Here is a 23,567-nt window from a genome sequence, read left to right as displayed (position 1 = left end):
GTTTGAAACCCTGCATTTGCACTTGTTTCTGTCCTGTAACTCGTCTGGTGCAGATACAGATTCTTAGTTTTAGCACTTAAATTTGCTTATTCATACCCAGCACTTGTTCAGAACTTGTAAGCACTAATAAATAAGCTTCTAATTACTATAGCACTCAGTCTTCCTCATTACCTAGAGGAAAACAGTTTTTGTACTTACTTTTCTCACTGGCGTTGAGAAAAACAGCTCTTGTACTCACTTTCCTCACTTATCTAGAGGAAAATAGTTTTTTTATTCGGGCATGTCCAAGGGTCAGCTCCCAGTGTTCTCCCCTGTCTATCTGATGAATCTGGGCATCCTGAGGCAATGTAGAAATTGCCTCATGTACACAGACATCCCTCTCCTCCTACCACCCAACACTACAACCTGTGAGAGATGCACTTATCTAGCCAAACTGGAGGTAAAGCTCTCCCCAACCAAGACTGAACCTGACAGTCATGAGGAGAAGGTAAACATTTGCACCACACCACACTCATCACATAGTCTCACTACATCCACACATAGAAACTCAAAAACATTCGCAGAGGCTCTCAATAATAATCTGCCTAAGCAACAGAGACCTCCAAAGCATTAACACAAGCAACCTCCATTCCCCAACACAACCCAAATGACACATAGCCCACAGACTCCATGTTCCACTCAAACACAGCCAATAAGGCAAAACAACATACCCAACACAATAGTCATAGGTGACTCTATAGTCAGGCACACTGATGTCCCACTCCCTAGACTAAACAAGGAGAAGGTTACTGTCAGCTGCCTGTCGGGGGCCAGGATCCGCCACATAACCCACGCACTCAGGTCACTCCACAACAAGTACAAATATAACTCTGTCATTGTCCATGTTGGTGTGAATGACCTGAGACGTACCTCCCTGGACTACATGAAAAGAGACATGGAAGAGCTCTGCGATCTTGTAGCCCAGTCAGGTATGACCCTAGCTCTGAGTAGCATTCTGCCATCGCCCAGAATGATACCGCAGTACAAGGACAAAATGATTGACTTCAACAATTGGCTAAGCTTCTGGTGTCATTCTAAGGGATCCAGTATCTGTCTGCTTCTGACGACATGGTCGACAGACCACAATGCTATGCCACAGATGGCCTGCACCTGTCGTCCCTGAGATTCCGGATACTGGCTAAGGCTCTTGCTGCCCCTATAGTGCCTTTTTTAGGCAGGGTTCAAGTAACAAATTTACCACCATAACAGGAACAGGCAAGCAAAAACTGAGGGTAATGCTACTCAATGCTATGCTAAAAGTCTAAATTTCAAAATGCACTCACTCGAGGCACTCCTTAAAATGGAGAACATCGATATCTGTGTGCAGTGACTGAGACCTGGTTCAAGGGTCCAGAGAGCACACCTGCACTACCAGGCTATAACTCATACCACACTTTTCGGCCATGTAACCTGGACCGAAACACCAAAGGTGGGGGTGTGTCCATATTCATTAAGGATATCCACACCTCCAGGCTAGTTGCTCAGCATAATGCATCCGAGGTTATCCAAGTGCAACTAACTCTTGGCAAAACTGCAATCCAAATTGTAGCTTGCTACAGATCCCCTACCATGCCCCAGGATTCCCACTCCTCTTTTCTTGATGTACTGGAAAATATTAGGGTTCAACCAAACACCCTAATAATGGGCGACTTCAACTACCCCACCATTAACTGGGAAAACTACTCATGTACCAACTCCTTAGCGCAATGCTTTCTGGAATTCATAAACTCCAATGCCCTAGATCAACTTATTCACACCCCCACCAGGGGCAACAATATCCTAGACCTAGTCATTACCAACATGAGTGACCGGTGTTCCACACCTGAAGTCAACTCCTCGTTGGGTCAATCCAACCATAAGCTTATCACTCTTGATATCAACATCCCACCTCCCATTAAGGAAACCACAGTAAGACATTTCTCCAAAGCCAACTTCATGCTTCTTAAGACAGAAATAGTGAACTTCATGACACCCATGGAGATGGACAATACAGTTACGACTGCTGAATCCTACACAAATGCACTCTATAAGCACCTACATGAGTGCATGGATCGTGCTATCCCAAACAGAACCAAGACGCTATCCACCAAAAAAAAAGGAAGCCAATCTGGTGGTCCCCTGCGATAAACTAACTCTACAACAGAAGGAAGAAACTGTTGCAAAAGAGAGTAAAATCCCATGAGTGAAGGAGCTCCCTGGTCAGCCTCAGTAAGAAGCTGAGATCCCTTATAAGATCTTCCAAAGCTAGCTACGAAAATAAAATCTCCACTAATTCCAAGGACAACCACAAAGCATTCTATAGCTATGTCAAGAATCTCAATGGCAACACCCAGATCTGCTCTGAGTTACAGCACAAAGGCACAAAAATTACAGAACCAACTCATATTGCCAACATCCTGGCAGATAGGTTCAGTGCTAACTTTACCCCCTCCCTCACCTCCTAAAGGACCCATAGCTATACAGGAAGAATGCAGAGTCCCTGTAATCACAACTACGCAGGTGAAAGCTGCACTCTCTAAAGCCAAAAACACAGCATCCATGGGACCGGACAACATCCCAGGCTGCATTTTACATGAACTTCAGAATGAACTGGCTCCCCACTTAAGCACCATGTTCAATAATAGCCTTGCATCAGGCTTTGTGCCCACTGAATGGCGCACAGCAACAGTTATCCCACTCCACAAAGGGGGAGCCACCACTGATCCCGGGAACTATAGACCTATTAGCCTGATGAGCCTGGTCTGCAAAGCCATGGAATGTATCACCATGAAACTCATAAACAAAGACATTGGTAAACTCCAAACTCTGGATCCCACCCAGTTCGGGTTTGTGAAAGGCAGATCATGCCTCCTACTGATCGACTTCTTTGAGGCAGTCACCAAAGCCGTAGATGAGGGTAAGGTGGTTCACACAGCCTATCTTGATCTCGCCAAGGCTTTTTAGACACCATCCCCCATTCTGGAATTATAGCTAAACTCAATAAACTAGGCATAAATCCCTACGTCACAAGATGGGTTGCCAACTGGCTCACTGACAGAACCCACACTGTAAAAGTTGCAGACACCAAATCTGACCTCAAACCAGTGACAAGTGGAGTACCACAGGGTTTCGTCCTGGGACCGCTCCTGTTTGGTATCTACTTCTCTGAAGTACAGGCTAACACAGAAGGCCTCTGGTTAACGAAGTTCGCAGATGACTGCAAACTAGGAGCCATAGTCAAGTCCCCAAATGATGTGAACATCCTACAGAAGGGCTTCTCTGACACAGATGCCTGGTGTCAGAGCCATGGCCTCAAGCTCAATGCCAAAAAGTGCAGTGTCATCCCCTTTGGTAAAAACTCTGTACCCATGAACTACCACATAGGCAGCAATCTACTTAACACCGAATGTGTGATAAGAGACCTTGGGACCCAGGTGGACAGTAGTCTCTCCTTTGATAGTCACATCTCCACAACAGTCAGGAAGTCCTTCTATGTGGCACACCTCATCATAAAAGGGTTCTCATCCAGGAAAAAAGAGGTCATCGTTCCCCTCTACTCGACACTCATTAGACCCACTATAGAGTACAACGCCCCTTTTGGAATGTACCTCACAAGACATCTGCAGCAGCTGGAAAGGTCACAGAAGTACCTCACAAAGAGGATTACTGGATTCAAACAAATGCCCTACACTGACCGCCTCAAAAAACTCCAGCTTTACTCCATAGCATATCGCCTACTCAGAGGTGATCTCTGCCTAACATATAAAGCTATGTCAAACCCAGAGCTGTTGGACATGCTACACCTAAAGAAATCCCAATCCCTCCGAGCTACACGCTCTAGGAACCTAAACCTTGTCACCACAATAAACAGGACATGCTGGCGAGATAGATTCCTATATCAGAGACTTCCCATACTCTGGAACAGGCTACCCATCTATGTCAGGCAAAGTTCTTCATTAGCACTCTTCAAGAAAAATCTTGATGTATGGATGGGAAATAGGAAATACACCCTGGGGATCACTTCTGTGTCTCTGCTCGACAGTGGCACAGGAAAATAACTTTCTTGGGTGGCATAAGCCAGGGAACCTTGTTGGCTAGGCTTACGTAGGCCCTTGGGCCGATAGCCTAGTACCTACCTATGAACATATATATATACACACACACACACACACACACACACACACACACACACACACACACACACACACACACACACACATATATATATATATATATATATATATATATAAAATGGACACATACACATATATGGAGATACAGAAGTTATATAGTGTGTGCGTGGCTATAAATATACATGTATAATCTATATCTAATATAGCTACATTTAGATATCTACAGTACATAGATATATAAAACTCACACTGACACAGACTTTTTTTCAAAAAGATTACTCAAATTTCACAAAACACTTTTGAGAACTGAAAACTACAGAAAGCAGCACACACAGGTGAATTTTCAACTTCCAGAAGTTGAGTAACTTAGTTTAATTATTATCTACCAGACTCATGCAATAAAAACCAGAACACCAGGCAGAAAATCAGGTAGCATCATTTTTATTCTGGGACAAATATAAAGTACTACATCTAAGATCAAGTTCACCAAACCTTTGGTTGTTATATTTGTGTTAATCTGTTGCATTTTTGGTTCAGGTAAAATGGGGTGCAGTCAATAGGGTGACCACAGTTCTGCTGCTTTCTTATGTACTACCATTCACCCAGTTATTATGACTTAATGAATTAACACTTTCAAAAAGATACTCAGGTATTTAAAGTCATGGAGTCTGAAGAATAAAGAATGGACACTTTTAAAGTGAGGAGCATGAGGACAGGACAAAATATAAAGTCCTGTTTTGCACAGCTACACAACTTACTCAATAATCAAAAAGGAATCTGTTACATGGGGGTCATTATATTCAAGAAAGTATAAGTGAAGGTGCTTTGGACATGTTTGGATTAATGAGATTACAAGTATGAAACAGTCACGCCCAGTGGCACAGATGGATAACTCCCTGACTATGCTTTAGAACATCTGCATTCAAGTGGTAAGTGCCAGGATGTGGAAGGAACCAGCCAGGAAGGGAAGGGACAGGAATGAGTAGTCACTGAAATCCTGACTCACCCTGAGGCTTGAACGCTAACTAGTGACTGTCTGGGCAGAGTGAGGCTTTCAAGATAGCATACATACTAGTTATAGCGAAGGGCGACTGGGAATGTTCATTCTTGTTGCTTGGGCCTGACAAGCGGGGCTGTAGTACACCTGGCAAATGACAGGGGGGTTGAAATTAGACCAGCAAGAATAACAGAACCAGCTATAGATGATGGCTTTCCACTTTCACAATTCTTATGTTTCCACTGCTGTCTGGAAAGGAAGAAGGCTCTGAAAAGGCAAATTCTACCTAGAAATAGAGTACAACCCCCATGGTGTAATGTAAAATGATAAAATGTCCAGAAAGGATATAGTGAATTAGATGGTCACGTGGGAGACAGGAATAAGTTACACAGTCAAATCTGGGAAGTACTAAAAATGAAATCACATTAACATAAATCACACTGGCACAATTGTACAGAAAAGACATTAGCATACTTTGAGATAAGAGCAGGAAGGGAAATCATATTAGCATAATCTGATTGTATGTGCTATAAATTATACAACTGATATATACACAATGTACATTATTGGTTAAAGTCCATTCAGCAATTCAGCACTTGTGCTATAGTATGACATACACGTTAGACTACTATAAAGGAACAATGAAAGGAACTCTTCCTTAAACTTTATCCATGTTCAGAAAAACAAATCCTGCAGACAAAGTCCACACAAATACGTCTACATGCAATCAAAGGCATGTTTTTGATTTACTTGTTTTTTTTTTTTATTTTTATTTTATTTTGCTTCTTTGTTTAACTCTCATAACTGCATACAGTAGAACAGGTAGGGGGCCTACCACAGTACAAATGTAGTAGCATATCAATGCCTCTGCACTCTACTGGCTCAGTTATTCTGTCCTATTCCTGAAGTCACATAACACAAAACAACATATAGTCAAGAGCTTGGGATCATGGCTGCCATGCAGCAAGTGGTTAGTATCATACCTCTAAACCTCTTAAAGCAAGAAATCTGGACAAATCCTTAAATATAAGTGGGACAAAGGCCCAAAAACAGGGACAATTTTTAAATATTGTTCTTACAAACTTGGAAAGTTGATAGAATAACAGGTTTTGCATTAGCATGATTTTTTTGAATGGTATGAAGTCTGAAACTCAAATGTCAGTCATTAATTTTCTAACTTCAGTCTTTAATAATTTGCCAGTAATTTGCAGAAAACCACAATTTTATAGAAAAATGTGCCAAAAATATGGGGAAGAAATCTGGACATTCTGCGAAAATCTGTACAGTTCAGAGGTATGGTTAGTATATTTTTCATATGCGCCAACATGTCCACCAATTGTCTGGAAAGTTTAGTGTAATGCCCACTATGCTGGATCCAGTTTAATTATATATACGAGTATATGTAATGCCCATTGTGCTGGACCCTGTTTAATTATACATACAAGTATATGTAATGCCCAATGTGCTGGACCTGGTTAAATTTTATATAAATATATATATATATATATATATATATATATATATATATATACAAACACATACATATATACATACATACATACATACATATACACACACACACAAGTTTATGCTTCTGCACACCTAAGACCGTCCAGCTAGATTGCATGCATGCTCCTTAGCGAGCTTGTGCTCGCTGGTGTTTTTTTCCGATGAGCTTGTGCTCGCTGGTATTTTTTCCCCATGAGCATGTGCTCGCTGGTGTTTTCTCAAAGGTGGAGCTCTTGCCGTAGGCTGCACAGACCACTTCTACAACTCATACAGATGAGCCACCCCACCAATGGCTGCACACCCCCATCCATCCTCAGCCAGGTCCTCCTCAAGTGCGACACCCATTAACCAAACCAAAGTCATATGGAACAAAGACTTCATCCATCCACACCAAGAACCATCACTCTTTTCACTTGTTTGAGAAAAACACATAAATCAATATTACTTATTTATTGTTACTCTCATTAACATTGCAACTCTTTGGATGTGTTGCTTGCCTTTCTCCTTTCACGCCTGATTTGGCATATATTCAACTCAGCTAATAGGTTCATAGGTTCATAGGTTTATACTAGGCTATCTGCCCTAAGGCATTTATAACGCCACCTTATGTTAAAAATACTGTGCCCATTAGTTTGTTGTGCCTCTGTCCAGCAGTGACACAGAGATGATTCGATCTCCCATCCACCGGTCAAGATTTCTCTTGAACAGAGCCAGCGAGGTGCTCTGCCTCACATGGACTGGGATTTTATTCCACAGCATAGGGAGTCTCTGGGTGACAAATCTATCCCTCCAGCATGTCCTATTTATATCCGTGCTAAGGTTTAAATCGCTTGCTCTAGTGGATCTGGTAGATTTGGAGCATGTCCATTAATTCCGGGTTGGACATGGCCTTGTATGTCAGACACAGGTCACCTCTGAGCAGGCGGTATGCGACTGAATAGAGCTGGAGTTTCTTCAGTCTGGCAGCATATGACAGATTTTGGAGTCCCTTTATCCTTTTGGTGAGGAACTTTTGGGGTCTCTCCAATTGCTGCAGGTGTCGGGTGAGATACATCCTGAATGGGGCATTGTACTCAATCATTGGTCTGATAAGTGAAGAGTACAGGGGAACAATGACCTCACTTGATCTGGATGTGAATCCCTTCATGATCAGGTGGGCAATGTAGAAGGTCTTTCTAACCACTTTAGCAATGTGAGTGTCAAAAGAAAGGCCACTGTCAACCTGGGTCCCCAGGTCCCTGATAACCTCTTCTGTGCTTAATGGATTGCCACCTATATGGTAGCTTGGGGTTACCTTGTTTTTCCCGAAGGGTATGACTATACACTTTTTGGCATTTAACTTCAGGCCATGGCTCTGGCACCAGTTATCAGTTTCCGTGAGACCCCTCTGAAGGATATCCGTGTCCGATGTACTTTCCACTATGGCGCCCAGTTTGCAGTCATCTGCAAACTTTGTCAGCCATAGTCCTCCTATGTTTGCCTGTACTTCTGAGAAGTAGATGCCGAAGAACACGGGGCCAAGGACTGAGCCCTGTGGGACACCACTTGTGACCGGCTTGGAGTCTGACATGGCACCAGGAACTCTAACCCTGTGGGTTATGTCCTTTAGTCAGTTTGCAACCCATCTTGTGACATATGGGTTTACATTTAAGCTGGTAAGTTTCTCTATAATACCCGAGTGGGGTATTGTGCTGTTGCAAGGTCAAGGTAGGCTGTATGGACTGCCTTTCCCTCATCAATGGCCTTGGTGACTGTTTCGAAGAAGTCGACCAAGTTCAAAAGGCATGATCTGCCCTTGACAAAGCCAAACTGGGTCGGGTCCAATGTTTGCAAGTCCCCTATGTCTTTGTTTATGAGTTCCATTATGATCCTCTCCATAGCTTTGCAGACCAGGCTTGTTAAGCAGGGTCCGTAGAGGTACCGCCTTTGTGGAGTGGGACCACAGTTGCCGTACGCCACTCCTTGGGCACATATCCTGTGGCTAAGGCTAAGGCTAAGATTAAACAGCTGCCTTATATGCGGGTTTAGTTCCTCGTTGAGTTCGTGTAGCACACAGCCGGGGACACCATCCGGTCCCATTGATGCTGTGTTTTTAACTTTAGAGAGAGCAGCTTTCACCTGCGCATTTGAGATGTCTGGGAGGCTACACTCTGCTGGGATAGTTATCTCTCCTTTGGGTTTGCACTGAACCTGTCTGCCAGTATGTTGGCAATGTCTGTGGGTTCAGTGATTTTTGTATCATTTTGGACTAATTCATATCTGGGAGTTTCCACCCAGGTTTCTAACATAGCTGAAGAAGGCCTTATGATTGTCTTTTGAATCTATTGCAATTTTTCTCTCAAAGTTGGCCTTGGATGATTTTATGAGTGCTCATATTTTTTTACTAATAATGATCAAGGGTGTCTTCTCTTTTATGGATTTTGCTCTATCATGTAACAGCTTTCTCCTCTTATTGTAAAGTTTGTTTATGGCTGGGTTCCACCAGACTGGACATTTGCCCTTGGTGGAAAGAGTCTTGGTTTTATTAGGGATTGCCTAATCCATGCAGTCCTGGAGGTGTTCGTAGAAGGCATTTGTAAGGGCTTCCGCAGCTTGGGTTGTGGTTTCCACTGGCTCGGGGGCCTTGAAGGATACCACACCAGTCTTGAGCAGTGTGAAGTTTGCTTTAGAGAAGTTCTTCACTGCGGTCTTTTTTGTTTGGGGTGGGGGCGGGATGTGGATTTCCAGTGAGATAAGTTTGTGATCTGATCTCACCAATGAGGGATATACTCGTGTGGAGCATTTTGTCCCCATGTTTGTGATGATGAGATCTAGTATATTTTCTCCTCTTGTGGGAACGGTGACTAGTTGTTCCATGGCATTTGAATTTATGAACTCCAGGAACCTTTGGGCTAGAAAGTTAGGGCTTGAGTAATGTTCCCAGTCTATATTTGGGTAGTTGAAGTCACCCAATATAATGGTGTTTGGAGATACATTTATACCCTCCAGTGTCTTCAGGAAGGCTGTGTGGGGTTCCTGAGTTTGAGAGGGTGGCCTGTAGCATGCTACAAATTGTAGAGCAGTTTTGTCTATGGTTAATTGCACCTGGATGGTTTCCGATGCTTTGCCATCAACCTGGAGGTGTGGGTATCCTTGATGAATATGGATACACCCCCTCCTTTTGTGGTGTGGTCCGGGTTTTGGGGCTGGAACGCATGATATGAGGTAAAACCTGATAGTGCCGGGGTGCTCTCAGGAGCCTTGAACCAGGTTTCAGTCACAGCACAGACATCGATGTTCTCCATACTGAGAAGGGCCTCGAGTGAGTGCATTTTGAGATTTAGACCTCTGGCATTGAGCAGCATTACCCTTAGTTTCTTCCCATTTTTGTTTTCTAGGGTGGTAGGTTTAGAATTTGAGCCTTGCCTAAAAAAGGCACTATGGGGGTGGCAAGAGCCTTAGCCAATATCCGGAATCCTAGGGGTGACAGGTGCAAGCCGTCCCTTGCGAAGCAGCATGGCTTGTCAAGCATGTCATCCCAGGCAGACTGGATCCCCTTTGAATGACACCAGAAATTAAGCCAATTTTTTGGCTTTTTTTTTGTTCTTCTTTTCAATGTCAGTCTGACCCTTTGATACAACACTGTGACCCGGTCATTATCTGCTTTCATGGCTATCTAGCTTCTAAGCCACCTTTCCTTGTTAGCCAATCTACAAACCTGTGACGACATTCCACATAAATGTAACCTGAAGGTACTGGTTTGTGTCGATGAGCGTTTTTCAGTATGAACAAGCAACTTCCACGCCACAATCACAATACATAAAGTATCCTATAACAGAAAAGTTCACTTTCCTGTTAACCTTTTTCTTTGAATGAACTGTTTTGAGACAGCCAGCATGACAGTCCACATTTTTGTCACTCACATAGCTCATTCACTAAAATCAATAGCATCTGTCTGTAATTATTTAAACACACACACACACACACACACACACACACACACACACACAGCAACTAAATTAAATGACCATGCTAACTAGAAATCAGTTGCTGTTTAATGAGGAAAGTCCCACCTATCCCATCCAAATAATTACGGAGAATAAAGAACACACCGTTATGTTGTCATCAGTGTTCAAATGAGCAGATTTTACTTCTTCATGAAACACATTGCTTCTATGAAAAGCAGCAGTGCATTCCATTCTGATTTTCATTGCCATATTACTTTCCATAAATGAATTTTGTCACTAGAAAAGTATTTCCTTTCCAACAACTAATATGTTTATTGCACTCTTGTATGGTTTCACACTTGGGTCACATTAAGACTTTCAGCTGCAAGTCATTTATCCAGATGCATTTTGGCCATCCATAATACACACACTATAATTTTATCAGCTTAACAATAATTTTGTGTTTGATCTGCCTGATAAAACAGACCTTTTAGACAAGCACACTGTACATTTCCACTACAATTTAAAAACAGACCCAAAGGATTAATCTTATGTATAAACAAAATATCCCTTAAATCCCTTTCAGTCATTTCACTTTTACAAGTTTAACTTACCTTATATACACTCTCTGCCAGTCTGTTTACCTCGTCTGAGCGAGACATTCTTAGGTTTATCCAAAAACGGTTACTTTTTTCCTATGGCTTTCAAATCTGCTGTGCTGTCGTTTATACCAGCCGTTTCCAATTTTAGTATAGATCTACTGCAAACACTCCAAAGTCATCTCAATTGTAATTTAGATCCAGTGAAATCTCTCAAAAGGAATCTGCAGCCGTTTAAATTCAAATGCACTAAATGAATTCAATTAAACACCCCAAACTTTTGATGACTACAAGCCAGATGTGATATGAATAATCTTGGTACTTAATACTTCTTAGAAAATATTTCCAAACACTATATCCAGATCAGATTTCACTATTCCAGTTTCCTTGTAATCTACCGTGGTGCAATATTTAAATTATGTGGCAGTTATAATCCATTGGTGGTGTGAAGAATCTTGATTGTTCCAAATCTCATTGCAAATTCAGTGCGAACACTTTTTATTTTTTTCTATTGTATGTAATTGAGATACGATAGACTTTATCCTGCTAAATATAAATCCTAGGCAGTTGAGTTAGTTTTCAATCATCTTCTAATTACAGTCTTACTGAATTGTGATTGCCCTAGATGTTCCCAGTTCGAACATGATTGCTGTGCAATCCATATGTGATACAGTGACTAAAAAAAAAAAAAGTGTGTATTTTCAACAAATTACAGTACATTTACAGTGTGAATAATCATGGCTTTTTGCCATCTGAAGCCTTAATCGAGTATAACCACTACCAGTTGTCGGACAGTTACAATCAAGACATAGATAAAACGCCATTGACTGTAGCTAAAATATAGATAAAAAGGTCAACTCTTCTGTTTCCCTCACAAACAGCTGCTTCATATTTTGACTGAAGTTGCTGAGTTCATACTACAGTCAAGAGATAGTTGAAGCCAAGCATAAGTCACACATTGCCTCATCTTCAACTCTGAAAGAAATATATATCCCGCTAGGTGCCCCAGTGCAGATGTTTCAATTAGCTGTAGTCATTACAGACCAGATTACATGCGAATGGTCCACTCCTCAAATACATTTACTTTTGATTACATTTAAGGATTATGCAGAGCCACGTGTGATAAAATCAGCTTTATACCTTTGCCAGTTATGGCTTTGGAAGACACATTAGCATCACAAATTCATCAGATCTTCACATAAGTCTGCAGTCAGGCCTATACTGGATTAAATATCAAAGAGCTCTGTTATGTAACCTGTGGAAACAGAATAACAATGATTAAGTAGGCTTCCTTCTTTACCATAACATATGCAAAAGTGAACATATGCCCATATCATAGCATATTATTGATATGGTATTAATCTGAAAAAAGACAACAAATTCTCCAACTTGTACCAGTGACAAGGACCTTTCTGCTGCTAATATTTAGCCTAGTATGTAATGTACAGGAACCAAAACTATTTGGAAATTTTTTTCTGGTTTACATTACAAAACACATTGTATTCATGTATACGGCACAAAAACTTGACAAAAAAGTTCTCTGTCCTACATGTGTCTTTCTTGTCTGTAGCCTTTTAAGAAAATGTTCTTTGACTCCTTTCTTTATTTACCGACTACTGCTCCCAAGTTACAATTACAAGCCAAGCATATCTGTATTTAACATAATTTAGAATGGTCCCAGCACCATTAAACACAGAGGCTTACCCCGCTGTCTCACATGTTTACTTAATTCTTTGAGCTATCACATTTATTCGCTCATTAATTGCAGTTGTTAACCAGAAAAGTCCCACTGGGCACACTCCCTTTCACTTGATGCCCAGAGAAAAAGAATTCCATCAGTGCTACAATATTTTTATGCACAATTCGCTCTTTATTTTATATTTGTGTACCAGGGTACTACACACTGACCATAACTAACCATTTGTAGGTACTTCCCTGTTATCTGTAAACATAAGTGATATACATCACTGAATACAATAAATACGACCCTGACAAGCATGCAAACATAAGGTAATAACCATTGCAATGTAAAAAAATGAAAAGTAGATTTTTCATTGGACTATTACTCGAGAATATACTTAAGCGATATGTGTACAAACTTACAGTTTTAAAAACACTCACATTTTATGATTATAAGGGTAGGCAGTGCAAAAGAAGTAACATTTTCAAGTACTATGAATTAGTAAAACTATCCTTAAGGGCATCTCTTTCATCCCCACTTATATTTGACAGACCACACTCTGTAAACCTTTTTTAATAAAGAGAATATTCCTTTCAGGGATATGAAAGTTTTTATCACGCCTCTGGTCCTGACTATTCCACAGGGACTGTTAGAAATGTCATTCTCTTTGTATCACATCAGTTGTCCAATTCTCTGCTGCCTGTGGACAGCATCTGACATCTTCTCCTGTAGAAATGAACGCAAGTAATTTGCTCACTTCCACGACCAGCTAAACTCGTTGCACTGCTAATCAGTGCCTGGCTTCTACAAATGTTCAGAGCTCTCCAGAGTAACAAATGTTTTACAAATACATCAAGAGGTTAAACAGTAGAACAGCATGCAGCGTTAAAACTGTCCTTGGCTACACAAGTAGAGAAGAAGGTGGATGCCGAAAAGTAACGTCAACACAAGCTAAGAGAAGCAGCTAGATATAAGCAAAAGGGCAGAAATGGACTGCAAGAACATAAAAATACATAGTAATCTAGAGATGATCTCAATAAATGCCTAAGACGTGGCTTCTTTGGAAACTCAGCAGCATGTCTGAGCATAAGGTCTGACAGAAAGTGCTTGTACAGCAGGGTTATGAGTCACTCAAATTCAGTATGATTACCGTGTGATGAAAAATGAGCTAAGGTGTCTTGAAACCTTCTATTAAGCAATATAAAACATGCTGCTATAAGATCCAGGGCTGAGTCAGTTATTTAATCTCAACAGAATACACAGTGTGTACCTTGTAATAGTAGTAAATTATTACGTCTGAAAGTTTCAAAGTAGAGGAAATGCCTAGTGATACACTGGATGATTTAAAAATTGATAAAACGCAACTTGCATACAACTTACTGTCCTGTATCAGCTTGTAATGACAATTTGTTGACGTTATTGATGGCTTGAACTAACATACACTGACAGTCGGAGGAGAAATGATGCACAGTTAGTACTTATGGAATTGTTACAGAAAATCTGAATATAAAATCTCCTGTTCTTTGTGTTAGTGACACTAAGCTGCAGCAGAAAAAAGGGCCTTCATAAGTCATCCCCCTTTCTTAACAGTAAAAAGATAAATCCTGGTAGTGAATTCTTCTTTGCTGAAATATGTGCCACTTCTCAGATTGTTCTCCCCAAACAGTTATGTACGCACTTCAGTTTCACTCATTCATTCATGCTAATACACAGATATATAAAAACTGAAATCATAACTATAATGTTTCCCAAACACAAACTGTTGTGCACATTCTACTCTAGACTTGACTAAAGTGGCAAAGGGCTCTTGTACCTACCTGACTGAGGGGGAGGTAACTTAATAATGCATATTCTCTATCCTGTGTCATACACAAGCAGAAATGTACATATGGGTCTAGCCAAACCCTCACAAGCAGGGGAGGTGCATGCTTACATGCACCCACACAAACACATGAGGGGTGGGCAACTTCTCACTTATCACAGATCCAGTGGCACAAGGCAGATGACTTTTATTCTGGTACCCAAGCAAAAAGAATATCTTCCACTATTCTAGGATACATGCTGTAGGTGGATTGGACACTCTCAACTGGCCTTAGGTGTGAGTGTGTGCATGTGTGTGCCTTCTATGGAAGGTTGGGCACTGGGCTGGCAACTCAACACTGTAAAACTCCACTGCCAATCATTCTGCGGACCGTTGTTCTGCTATGGTGAACCCTAACCAGAATAAGCCGAAAGGAGATGATGATGATTCTAGGATACAGATTATTCTCAGGAAAAGTCTTGTTCACCGTTAACTCTATCAGGCGAGGGTAGCACACACTGGCTATACGTGGTCACAAATCAAATCTCAGACTGTATACATGTCTTTTGATTCACTCAACAAGGATGTGTAAGATATAGCTCTATTAACTATCGAACAAATCATACATTTTACTATAACTGTAGTTGATTCTATATTCTTTATGTCCTTTTTTAATTTCATAAGCATTAAACTATGGGGTGCCATATCCTACCTAAATCCATGCCCAGTAAACAGAAACCCCATGTCTGCTCCAAACAAAAGGCAGGATACCAACTACCTACACAAACATCAAAACAAGGAAGCACAGTGGATACCTACTGTAGGTATCATTCATACCACGTGTCTCATGCATAAAAGAAAGGCCATACAGCATATTAGTTACACCCTTAAGCATCAAAAGTATTCACTCGTGAAACACAACCTTAACCCATGCAAAAAATAATTACACTTGCTACATATTCCAGCCACTTTCATTACCAAGTGTCATTCCTATGACTTCTATGCCATGCAGTAAAGAATGTCTACAACACCTACAGTAAATTAGGCATTAAATAGGGCACATATCCAACACCTATGCCATATGCATACAAGAAACAGCACCCAGTCAGTATCAGTATAGGACACCATTATTTACCTGTCTGTTTCAAGCATGTTAAAGCACCATAAACCAGAAAGTTACACCCCAGTTATCCATCCAAGCATCCGATTTCATCCCTTTAACTGTGTATTACTAGTGTACCTTGTTAAAATCTTCTTCTTCTGTCGGCTGCTCCCGTTAGGGGTCGCCACAGCAGATCAACTGTTTCCATTTCTTCCTGTCCTCTGTATCTTGCTCTGTCACACCAACCACCTGCATATCCTCTCTCACCACATCCATAAACCTCATCTTAGGCCTTCCTCTTTTCCTGTTACCTGGCAGATTCATCCTCAGCATCTTTTTCCCAATATACTCTGCATCCCTCCTCAGCACATGTCCAAACCAACGTAATCTTGCCTCTCTGGCTTTGTCTCCAAACCTTCCAACCTGGGCTGACCCTCTAATATGCTTATTCCTAATCCTGTCCATCCTCGTCACACCCAGTGCAAATCTTAACATCTTCAGCTCTGCCACATTCAGTTCAAACTCCTGCCTTTTTGTCAATGCCACTGTCTCCAACCCATATAACATAGCTGGTCTAACTACCCTCTTGTAGACCTTCCCTTTCACTCTTACTGGTACTCGTCTGTCACAAATCACTCCTGACACTCTTCTCCACCCACTCCACCCTGCCTGTACTCTCTTCTTCACCTCTCTTCCACACTCACCATTACTCTGATCTATTGATCCCAAGTATTTAAACTCATCCGCCTTCCCCACCTCTACTCCTTGCATCCTCACCATTCCTCTGTCCTCCCTCTCATTCACACACATACATTCTGTCTTAGTCCATCCCAAGTACTTAAACTCATCCACCTTCGCCACCTCTACTCCCTGCATGCTCACCACTCCTCTGTCCTCCCTCTCAGTCACACATACATTCTGCCTTAGTCCTGCTGACCTTCATTCTTAGTGTACCTTCTTAAAATAAAGATGAAATTGATCATTTTATTTTTGGTATTGCAGGGCAAAGAATCTGTGCTATACTTTAATCCATCCCTCCTACTAAAAGGCGTTGGAGCTACTTACATTTAATCCCCAGACAGAAAGAAGCCTTAGGTCTCAACCACTTCATTTAGCTAAAATCCACAAACCATTAAAAAGTCAGACTTAACTTTCTTGTCACTGTAAAGTGAAGCTTCACACAGAATGGATTCCGCAAACTCAGGCTTTTGTCGTTATCAAATACAAATAAACAAATAATTATAAATATCACTATCTTAACAAGTACTTCAGAAATGTTCATTGTAATTTAGCCAAAATACTACCTGTATTCATTACACTTTTTGTGCCTGCTGTTCACTGCAGTTTCATGATGTCACTGTTATGAAGCACTATGCTTATGTAGGTTTCTTTTTTTACTGGGTCTCATTTGAAACTGGATTTTGTCCAGCTGGACGTACACGTCAAAAGAAAATATAATGTACAGTTGTACTATGGATCCTGTATCACTGCATATCATAAGGGCCTTCAAGATGGCTGAAGTAATTACAAAATTCCACTGTACCACTGCAAAGAGTCACGTGAGAAGGTAGTAAGTGATAAACAGTTCCACGTAATCCACAGATGAAAGCTGAAGTACCCTTGGGCCATGGAAGACTGTTATTTTCCTCTCCATCAATTCATTTCTGCAGGTGTGGATACACAGAATTTTTCTTGGGCTCTAGAGAGCAATTGTTTTTTACAAACTCTTCACCCCTCTTTTTCTAGCATGCCACAATATCTGTGGATCTTACATCTCACATATTTTCAACGCACCAATAATAAGAAGACAGCAGTGCTCTCACACCCTGTGACTCACCCTATACCCCACACCCTGAGAAAGGCAGTTGCATGTTTAAAGCATGTATCCAGTTCATTTCCTGACTACAGGACAGAAGTGCTGTTATCACTGCCTGATTCAAACCCCTCATCATTCACTACTGTCTCAGCCATACCCCCAATTGTGACTACTGTCTAAGCCACACCCCTCATTTGACAGCACTGTCTAAGCCCACCCCTCACTTGATAAGACTATCTGAGCCACAGCCCTCATTTGACAGCACTGTCTAAGCCCACCCCTCACTTGATAGGACTATCTGAGCCACAGCCCTCACTTGATAGCACTATCTGAACCACATCCCTTACCTGACAGCACTGTCTGAGCCATACCCCCACACGTATTAGCCCTTTTTGACACTGCATAACCGTGCATTTCTACCACCTGACTGCACCCCTAGTTATTACCATTGTTAGAAGCTTCACCCCCCCATGTGTTACTACTCTTTGAGCCTACATCCCCATCTGTTTGTACTAAGTCTGCAGCTCATACCTCACAACTGTACAGATTTTTGCAGACTGTTCAGATTTTTTTGCCTCATATTTTTGCTCTGTTCCTCCTAAAATTAATGACTTTCTGGCAAATCACTGGGATAATCTAAGGACTGAAGTCACTAAATAATGATATACTTTTGAGTTTCAGACTTCATATCCTTCATAAAAATGCATGCTAACACAAATCCTATTATTCTGGCAACTTTCTAAGTTTATAAGAGCAATGATTAAAATCTGTACCTATTTTGTGGGCCTTTGTCCCCACACTCTGTCAGGCTTTGTCCAGATTTTTTGCACTAGGAGGTTGAGAAGTACACTGTAGTTCCATTTATTAGCAATGTCTGAGACTGCGCACCTAGCAGTTAGACCCAAGAATGTACTGTCAGATACTAGCATTGTCTGGGAAAGTACTACTACCTGTTTGCACTGCATAAGAATACACTCCCAGCTGTTCATACTGCCTGAGAATACACTCCCAGCTGCTCATACTGCCTGAAAATACACTCCCAGCTGTTCATACTGCCTGAAAATACACTCCCAGCTGTTTATACTCTGAGAATACACTCCCAGCTTTTTGTACTCCCTGAGAATACACTCCCAGCTGTTCGTACTCCCTGAGAATACACTCCCAGCTGTTCGTACTCCCTGAGAATACACTCCCAGCAGTTCGTACTCCCTGAGAATACACTCCCAGCAGTTCGTACTCCCTGAGAATACACTCCCAGCAGTTCGTACTCCCTGAGAATACACTCCCAGCAGTTCGTACTGCCTGAGAATACACTCCCAGCAGTTCGTACTGCCTGAGAATACACTCCCAGCAGTTCGTACTGCCTGAGAATACACTCCCAGCAGTTCGTACTGCCTGAGAATATACTCCCAGCAGTTCATACTGCCTGAGAATATACTCCCAGCAGTTCGTACTGCTTGAGAATACATTCCCAGCAGTTTGCACTGCTTGAGAATACACTCCCAGCTGTTCATACTGTCTGAGAATATACTCCCAGCTTTTTGCACTGCCTGAGAATACACTCCCAGCTGTTCATACTGCCTGAGAATACACTCCCAGATGTTCATACTGCCTGAGAATACACTCCCAGATTTTCGTACTGCCTGAGAATACACTCCCAGCTGTTCGTACTGCCTGAGAATACACTCCCAGCTGTTTGTACTGCCTGAGAATACATTCCCAGCTGTCCATACTGCCGAAGAATATATTTCCATTTGTTTGGACTGGTGAGGCCTATAACTCCAGCTGTTACACTCTCACTCTCTCAGACTGCATCCACACCTATCACTACTGCACCCACTGCTGTTAATATTCTCTGAGACTGCATGCCCAGCCATTAGTACTGTCTGACCCCCCTCTGCTTTTAGTAATATCTAAGCCAGCATACCAATATCTCAGTTCTCTTAAAGCATGCAGTCGAAGATCTTAGTACTGTCTAAGCATGCAACCTCAGTAGTTGTATTGCCCAAGTCTGCATTGACATTTGCTTACAATTTCACAGACTGCACCCCCCCAGTGTTTAGTACTGTATGACCTGCATACTATCAGAGCCACGACTCACAGCTCTTAGTATTTCAGGTTGCATTCCCATCTGTTACTAGCATTTGAATTCACAGTCTGCTGTTAGTACTATGCATAAACCTCTCTGCATAAACCTCTAGCCTTACTTCAGTTTTTAGTACTCCTTAGGGTTGCACCCCTATCTGTTACTACTGCCTGAGTCTGAACATGCAACCTGAGCCCTTTTGTACAGTTAAAACCTGTGCCTCCAGCGGTTATTACTGCTGGAGCCAGAACTGTAAGTGGTTTATACTGGGGGAGCTCATACTCCAAACGTGTTAGTAGCTGTAGACCCTATGCTGCCTATGTTTTAGTACTAGAAAAAAGAACAGAAGCAGCAGCTACACATCGACAAGCAAAAACTCATCTTTTATCTGCTTTTTGTACTTTTTAGTAATGCCTATGACTGAATTCCCCATTGTTGACAAAGTCTAGGCTTGCACTGCTAGATACCATTACAGGCTGAAACTTTAGCCAAGCTTTTAATACTGTCTGACACAACATACTCCCCATTGTTGACAAAGTCTAGGCTTGCACTGCTAGATACCATTACAGGCTGAAACTTCAGCCAAGCTTTTAATACTGTCTGACACAATATACTCAGTTCTTTTGTCACACAATAGGAAAACAACATGGCTAGTCTATAGGCGGGTACCTGGCCAGTAACCTGCAATACAGTTTCTTAAGGCACAAGAAAAATATAGCAGTGCTGTGTGCCACCGCCTTTCCTCCGGGCTAACAATGCAGCAGCAATACTCCAAGACCCTGGCCAGTGTACCCCCCATCTAACCCAGAAGAGAGTGGCAGTAAGAGAAGATTACAGTCTATTACATCTCTAAAGGTCAGATCAGTGGTTACTCTACTTACAAAGCTGGCTCCTTGGCCACGTCCCTAAGACTGCAGGAAAAAAGCAGTGTCCTTACTTTTTACTCCCATGCCTCCAGAAATAAAGCTCAGCTAACAGACTTTCCATCAGGCTAATTCCCTGTGATTGTTGCAAGAAGCACTGCTCCCCTCATATTCTACAGTGGAATTTAAGGTGTGCAGTAGATTTACATGCGCCACAAAGCTGAGACAAAACAGCCTTACGCCCTTTTAACTCCAAAAGGCTCAGAAATAAAGCATTGCTCATTTCAACTTTACCATGCACAAACCATGTAAGCCTAACAATATTATCTACACTGATATCCTGCCTCACTCCCTGCAATGTGGCCCAAGTAATCTGTATCTTAATTCCACAAGGTTTCAACAGCTGTATGACAGCAGGCCTTGAGAATCACACCCTGATAATTCTCAATGGCTCCAGATATAAAACAGCTTTTCTCACAGGCAATACAATCACTAACTGAACTAAAGCTAACCTGGATTTAGAAATAAAGAACTGGTGCTTTCAGGGTTGGACTTCTCCCATTGTTCAGGGCTTCAACAGGAAGGAAAGTATAATCAGTGAATACAGAGGAGGATATAGGCGTTAACATGTTTATAAAGAACTGTTAAGATACATACAGAAAGGCAGAAACACTGACACATACTGTAGCCTTTATTTTATGAGTAAAAACTCACCTTATTTGCCTTGAAATAGCCATCTAAAATACATACATTTTAAACATCTTGAGTCTGTAATGTTATCTGACAAAAGCAATGCTGCTACTACTCTCTGTGAGAGGCAATACTTCCACTGTCCTTCCTCAGTTGTCTACACCTGTTTTAATTGCCTATACTCCTAGTGATAGTACCGTAGCACATTATATGTTGTGTTACTTTGACAAATTAAAATGTTTCTACTTCGTTTCCATTTTTTTCTTTTTTTTGCACTCATTACTTCCTCTGATAGCAAATATAAAGAAGACATATTAATGTTTATGGAGCTCATCTGGTAAAATACATTTGAATAAACAACTGATTTTCCCCTTTAGCTCTAAGCTCCCCATCTAAACATTATGAATCATTTAACTGTACAGTCTACTCACTGCCCTAGAAATACCATTTCTGGGATAATGAGGAAAGAGTATTCTGCTACAGGTAGGAGCACAGCAAGTTCCTAGTGGATATTTTTGTGACTTAACTGAGATCATATAAAATAACTGGAAAGAGCATTATTCTTACATTGACAGCTTGCTTGAGATACCGCATACATACAGTAAAATGAAACAGATGTATTTTGACACATTTACCAAATGAAAAGTTCTGATTAAACTTTATAATCAAAAACGGTACACTAATTATGGATTTTCAGTAGTAGGAAAACTAACTTTCTTGAATAAAAATCGGACCTTTCTAGTCAACATCCTAAGATGCCCTACACAGAAAAGTCTCATTGACTCTCAGACACAGCCAAATAGTTAGTGTTAAGATGTCTCCAACTCCGCACACAGATCTGTAAAAGCAGTTAATCAACTATGTGATAGGACAAGCATCCTCTCCAAAAGAGCATGGGTTACGCTGTTCTCATAGCAGACAATAAGTCAGTATCAGACAGTGGTGACTTAAACTTAACAGCAAATTAACAACTCTAACCTCCATTCTGCACTAATTTTTGACTGTCTGTATCAATTATTGCTGAGCTAGAAAACAATTTAGTAAAAGTATCACATTATGAAAACTTACCCTCAGTAACTCTTCTCAGCACTGAGAAATACAGGAAACTGCTTCTGGAGAGACCCTGACTGCCAGAAACACACCTCCCCCAACTGCTAGAGGTTGCCACAGAAAATTAACTCATCATTGGCCAGCAAAAAGATGGGACACGTAGAAACACTTACTACAACGTAAGGCATGCCATTTCTCCTTATTCCTGCTGATTTTAGTTTTAAATGCCTACACTCATGATTAACTTTCACAGATTTTCAGATCAAAACAAAATGTTTGGTCAGTGTCCTGTTGCATCTACTGGTTAAAACATAAAACAGTTAAGTATGTCTGTAACAGATGATTGCCATAGTAAGTTCTAAAAAGATCAGTGGTGAATGCCTTTGTATGTAAAAGTCTTAGCAATCTCATCAAGTGAATTATTGAATTGTTTCTTATCAGCATACAAAAGGCAACAGTTATAAACCACAGCATAAAGAAGCATTATTAACAGACAATATTGTACTATTCATACTGAGTAAAGCTACATGCAGTTCTAATGATTGTTTTAGGAGGGTTTAGGCTGTTGGGGTTATTAGGGCATAGTCCTAAACTAAAGCATTGATCTTTAGCAGCCCACCCACCTGCCCTCTGCAACATTTCAGTTCTAGTAGACAGAATCTGTTTGAAGTTTTCCTTCTTATGGATGCCTGAAGACTGAGTCATGTATGTTTTTCTGATGATGATGATGATGATGTGGGGGGGTCACAACTTAGTCTATTTTTTTAGTACCAGGGACTGAAGTGGCAGCCTTTTTCTGTACTCGTTAAACATATGCTTATGTATAAAAACATTCTTATAGTCACCCCTCCTTTCCGAAGGGCTAAAACATTTTATTTCAGGTATCATCACTTAGAATGCCACCACATGCATGTTAATAGTTCTGGTGTGAAAGTTCTGTTCCACTTCATTCCAGAACAGGAATTTTACATTTGCGTTCTGCCAGTGTGCCTGCTCATGGATTTGTTTAGGTTTAGATTTGTAAAGGATATTTAATAATGTAGATGCACAAGTTATGCGTCTGACATTTTTTGTGACTAAAACTATTAGGTAAAATAATTCTGCAGACCTGAGTCTTATGTCATTCTTTCATTCATTCATTCCTTCCTTCTGTGAGCCTTACTGACTCAGACACATTTTTCAGAAAAAAAACCACTGTAGTGATAAATGCAGACACCCATGAAAATAAGGTGCCCGTGCCAGTGTTAGCCACGTGCAATACAGTTTAAATGAAGGATCACTTCTTAATGAAAACAT

The 23,567-nt window shown here is 41.1% G+C and overlaps 1 protein-coding gene across 2 annotated transcripts in view; it reads right to left on the bottom strand.

Annotated features, from left to right (window-relative positions):
* The window catches only part of LOC122808740 (brain-specific angiogenesis inhibitor 1-associated protein 2-like), a 1,062,100-nt gene extending 1,039,668 nt beyond the window's left edge, over window positions 1–22,432 (bottom strand). Inside the window, exons 1-2 of one of the 2 annotated variants that reach the window (XM_044079751.1) lie at window positions 22,290–22,432; window positions 11,198–12,437 (exon numbers count right to left, since the gene is read on the bottom strand). In XM_044079751.1, coding sequence (XP_043935686.1) covers window positions 11,198–11,245 — 48 coding nt within the window. In that variant the 5' untranslated portion in view covers window positions 11,246–12,437; window positions 22,290–22,432. The remainder of the gene's footprint in view (window positions 1–11,197; window positions 12,438–22,289) is intronic. The other variant, XM_044079760.1, reaches the window with a different exon arrangement.
* Between the last annotated feature and the right edge of the window lie 1,135 nt (window positions 22,433–23,567).

The sequence above is a fragment of the Protopterus annectens genome, chromosome 1.part1, assembly GCF_019279795.1.
Source record: "Protopterus annectens isolate FY-2018-M chromosome 1.part1, PAN1.0, whole genome shotgun sequence".
Lineage (NCBI taxonomy): Eukaryota > Metazoa > Chordata > Ceratodontiformes > Protopteridae > Protopterus > Protopterus annectens.
This window is presented reverse-complemented; position numbering and strand designations above follow the sequence as displayed.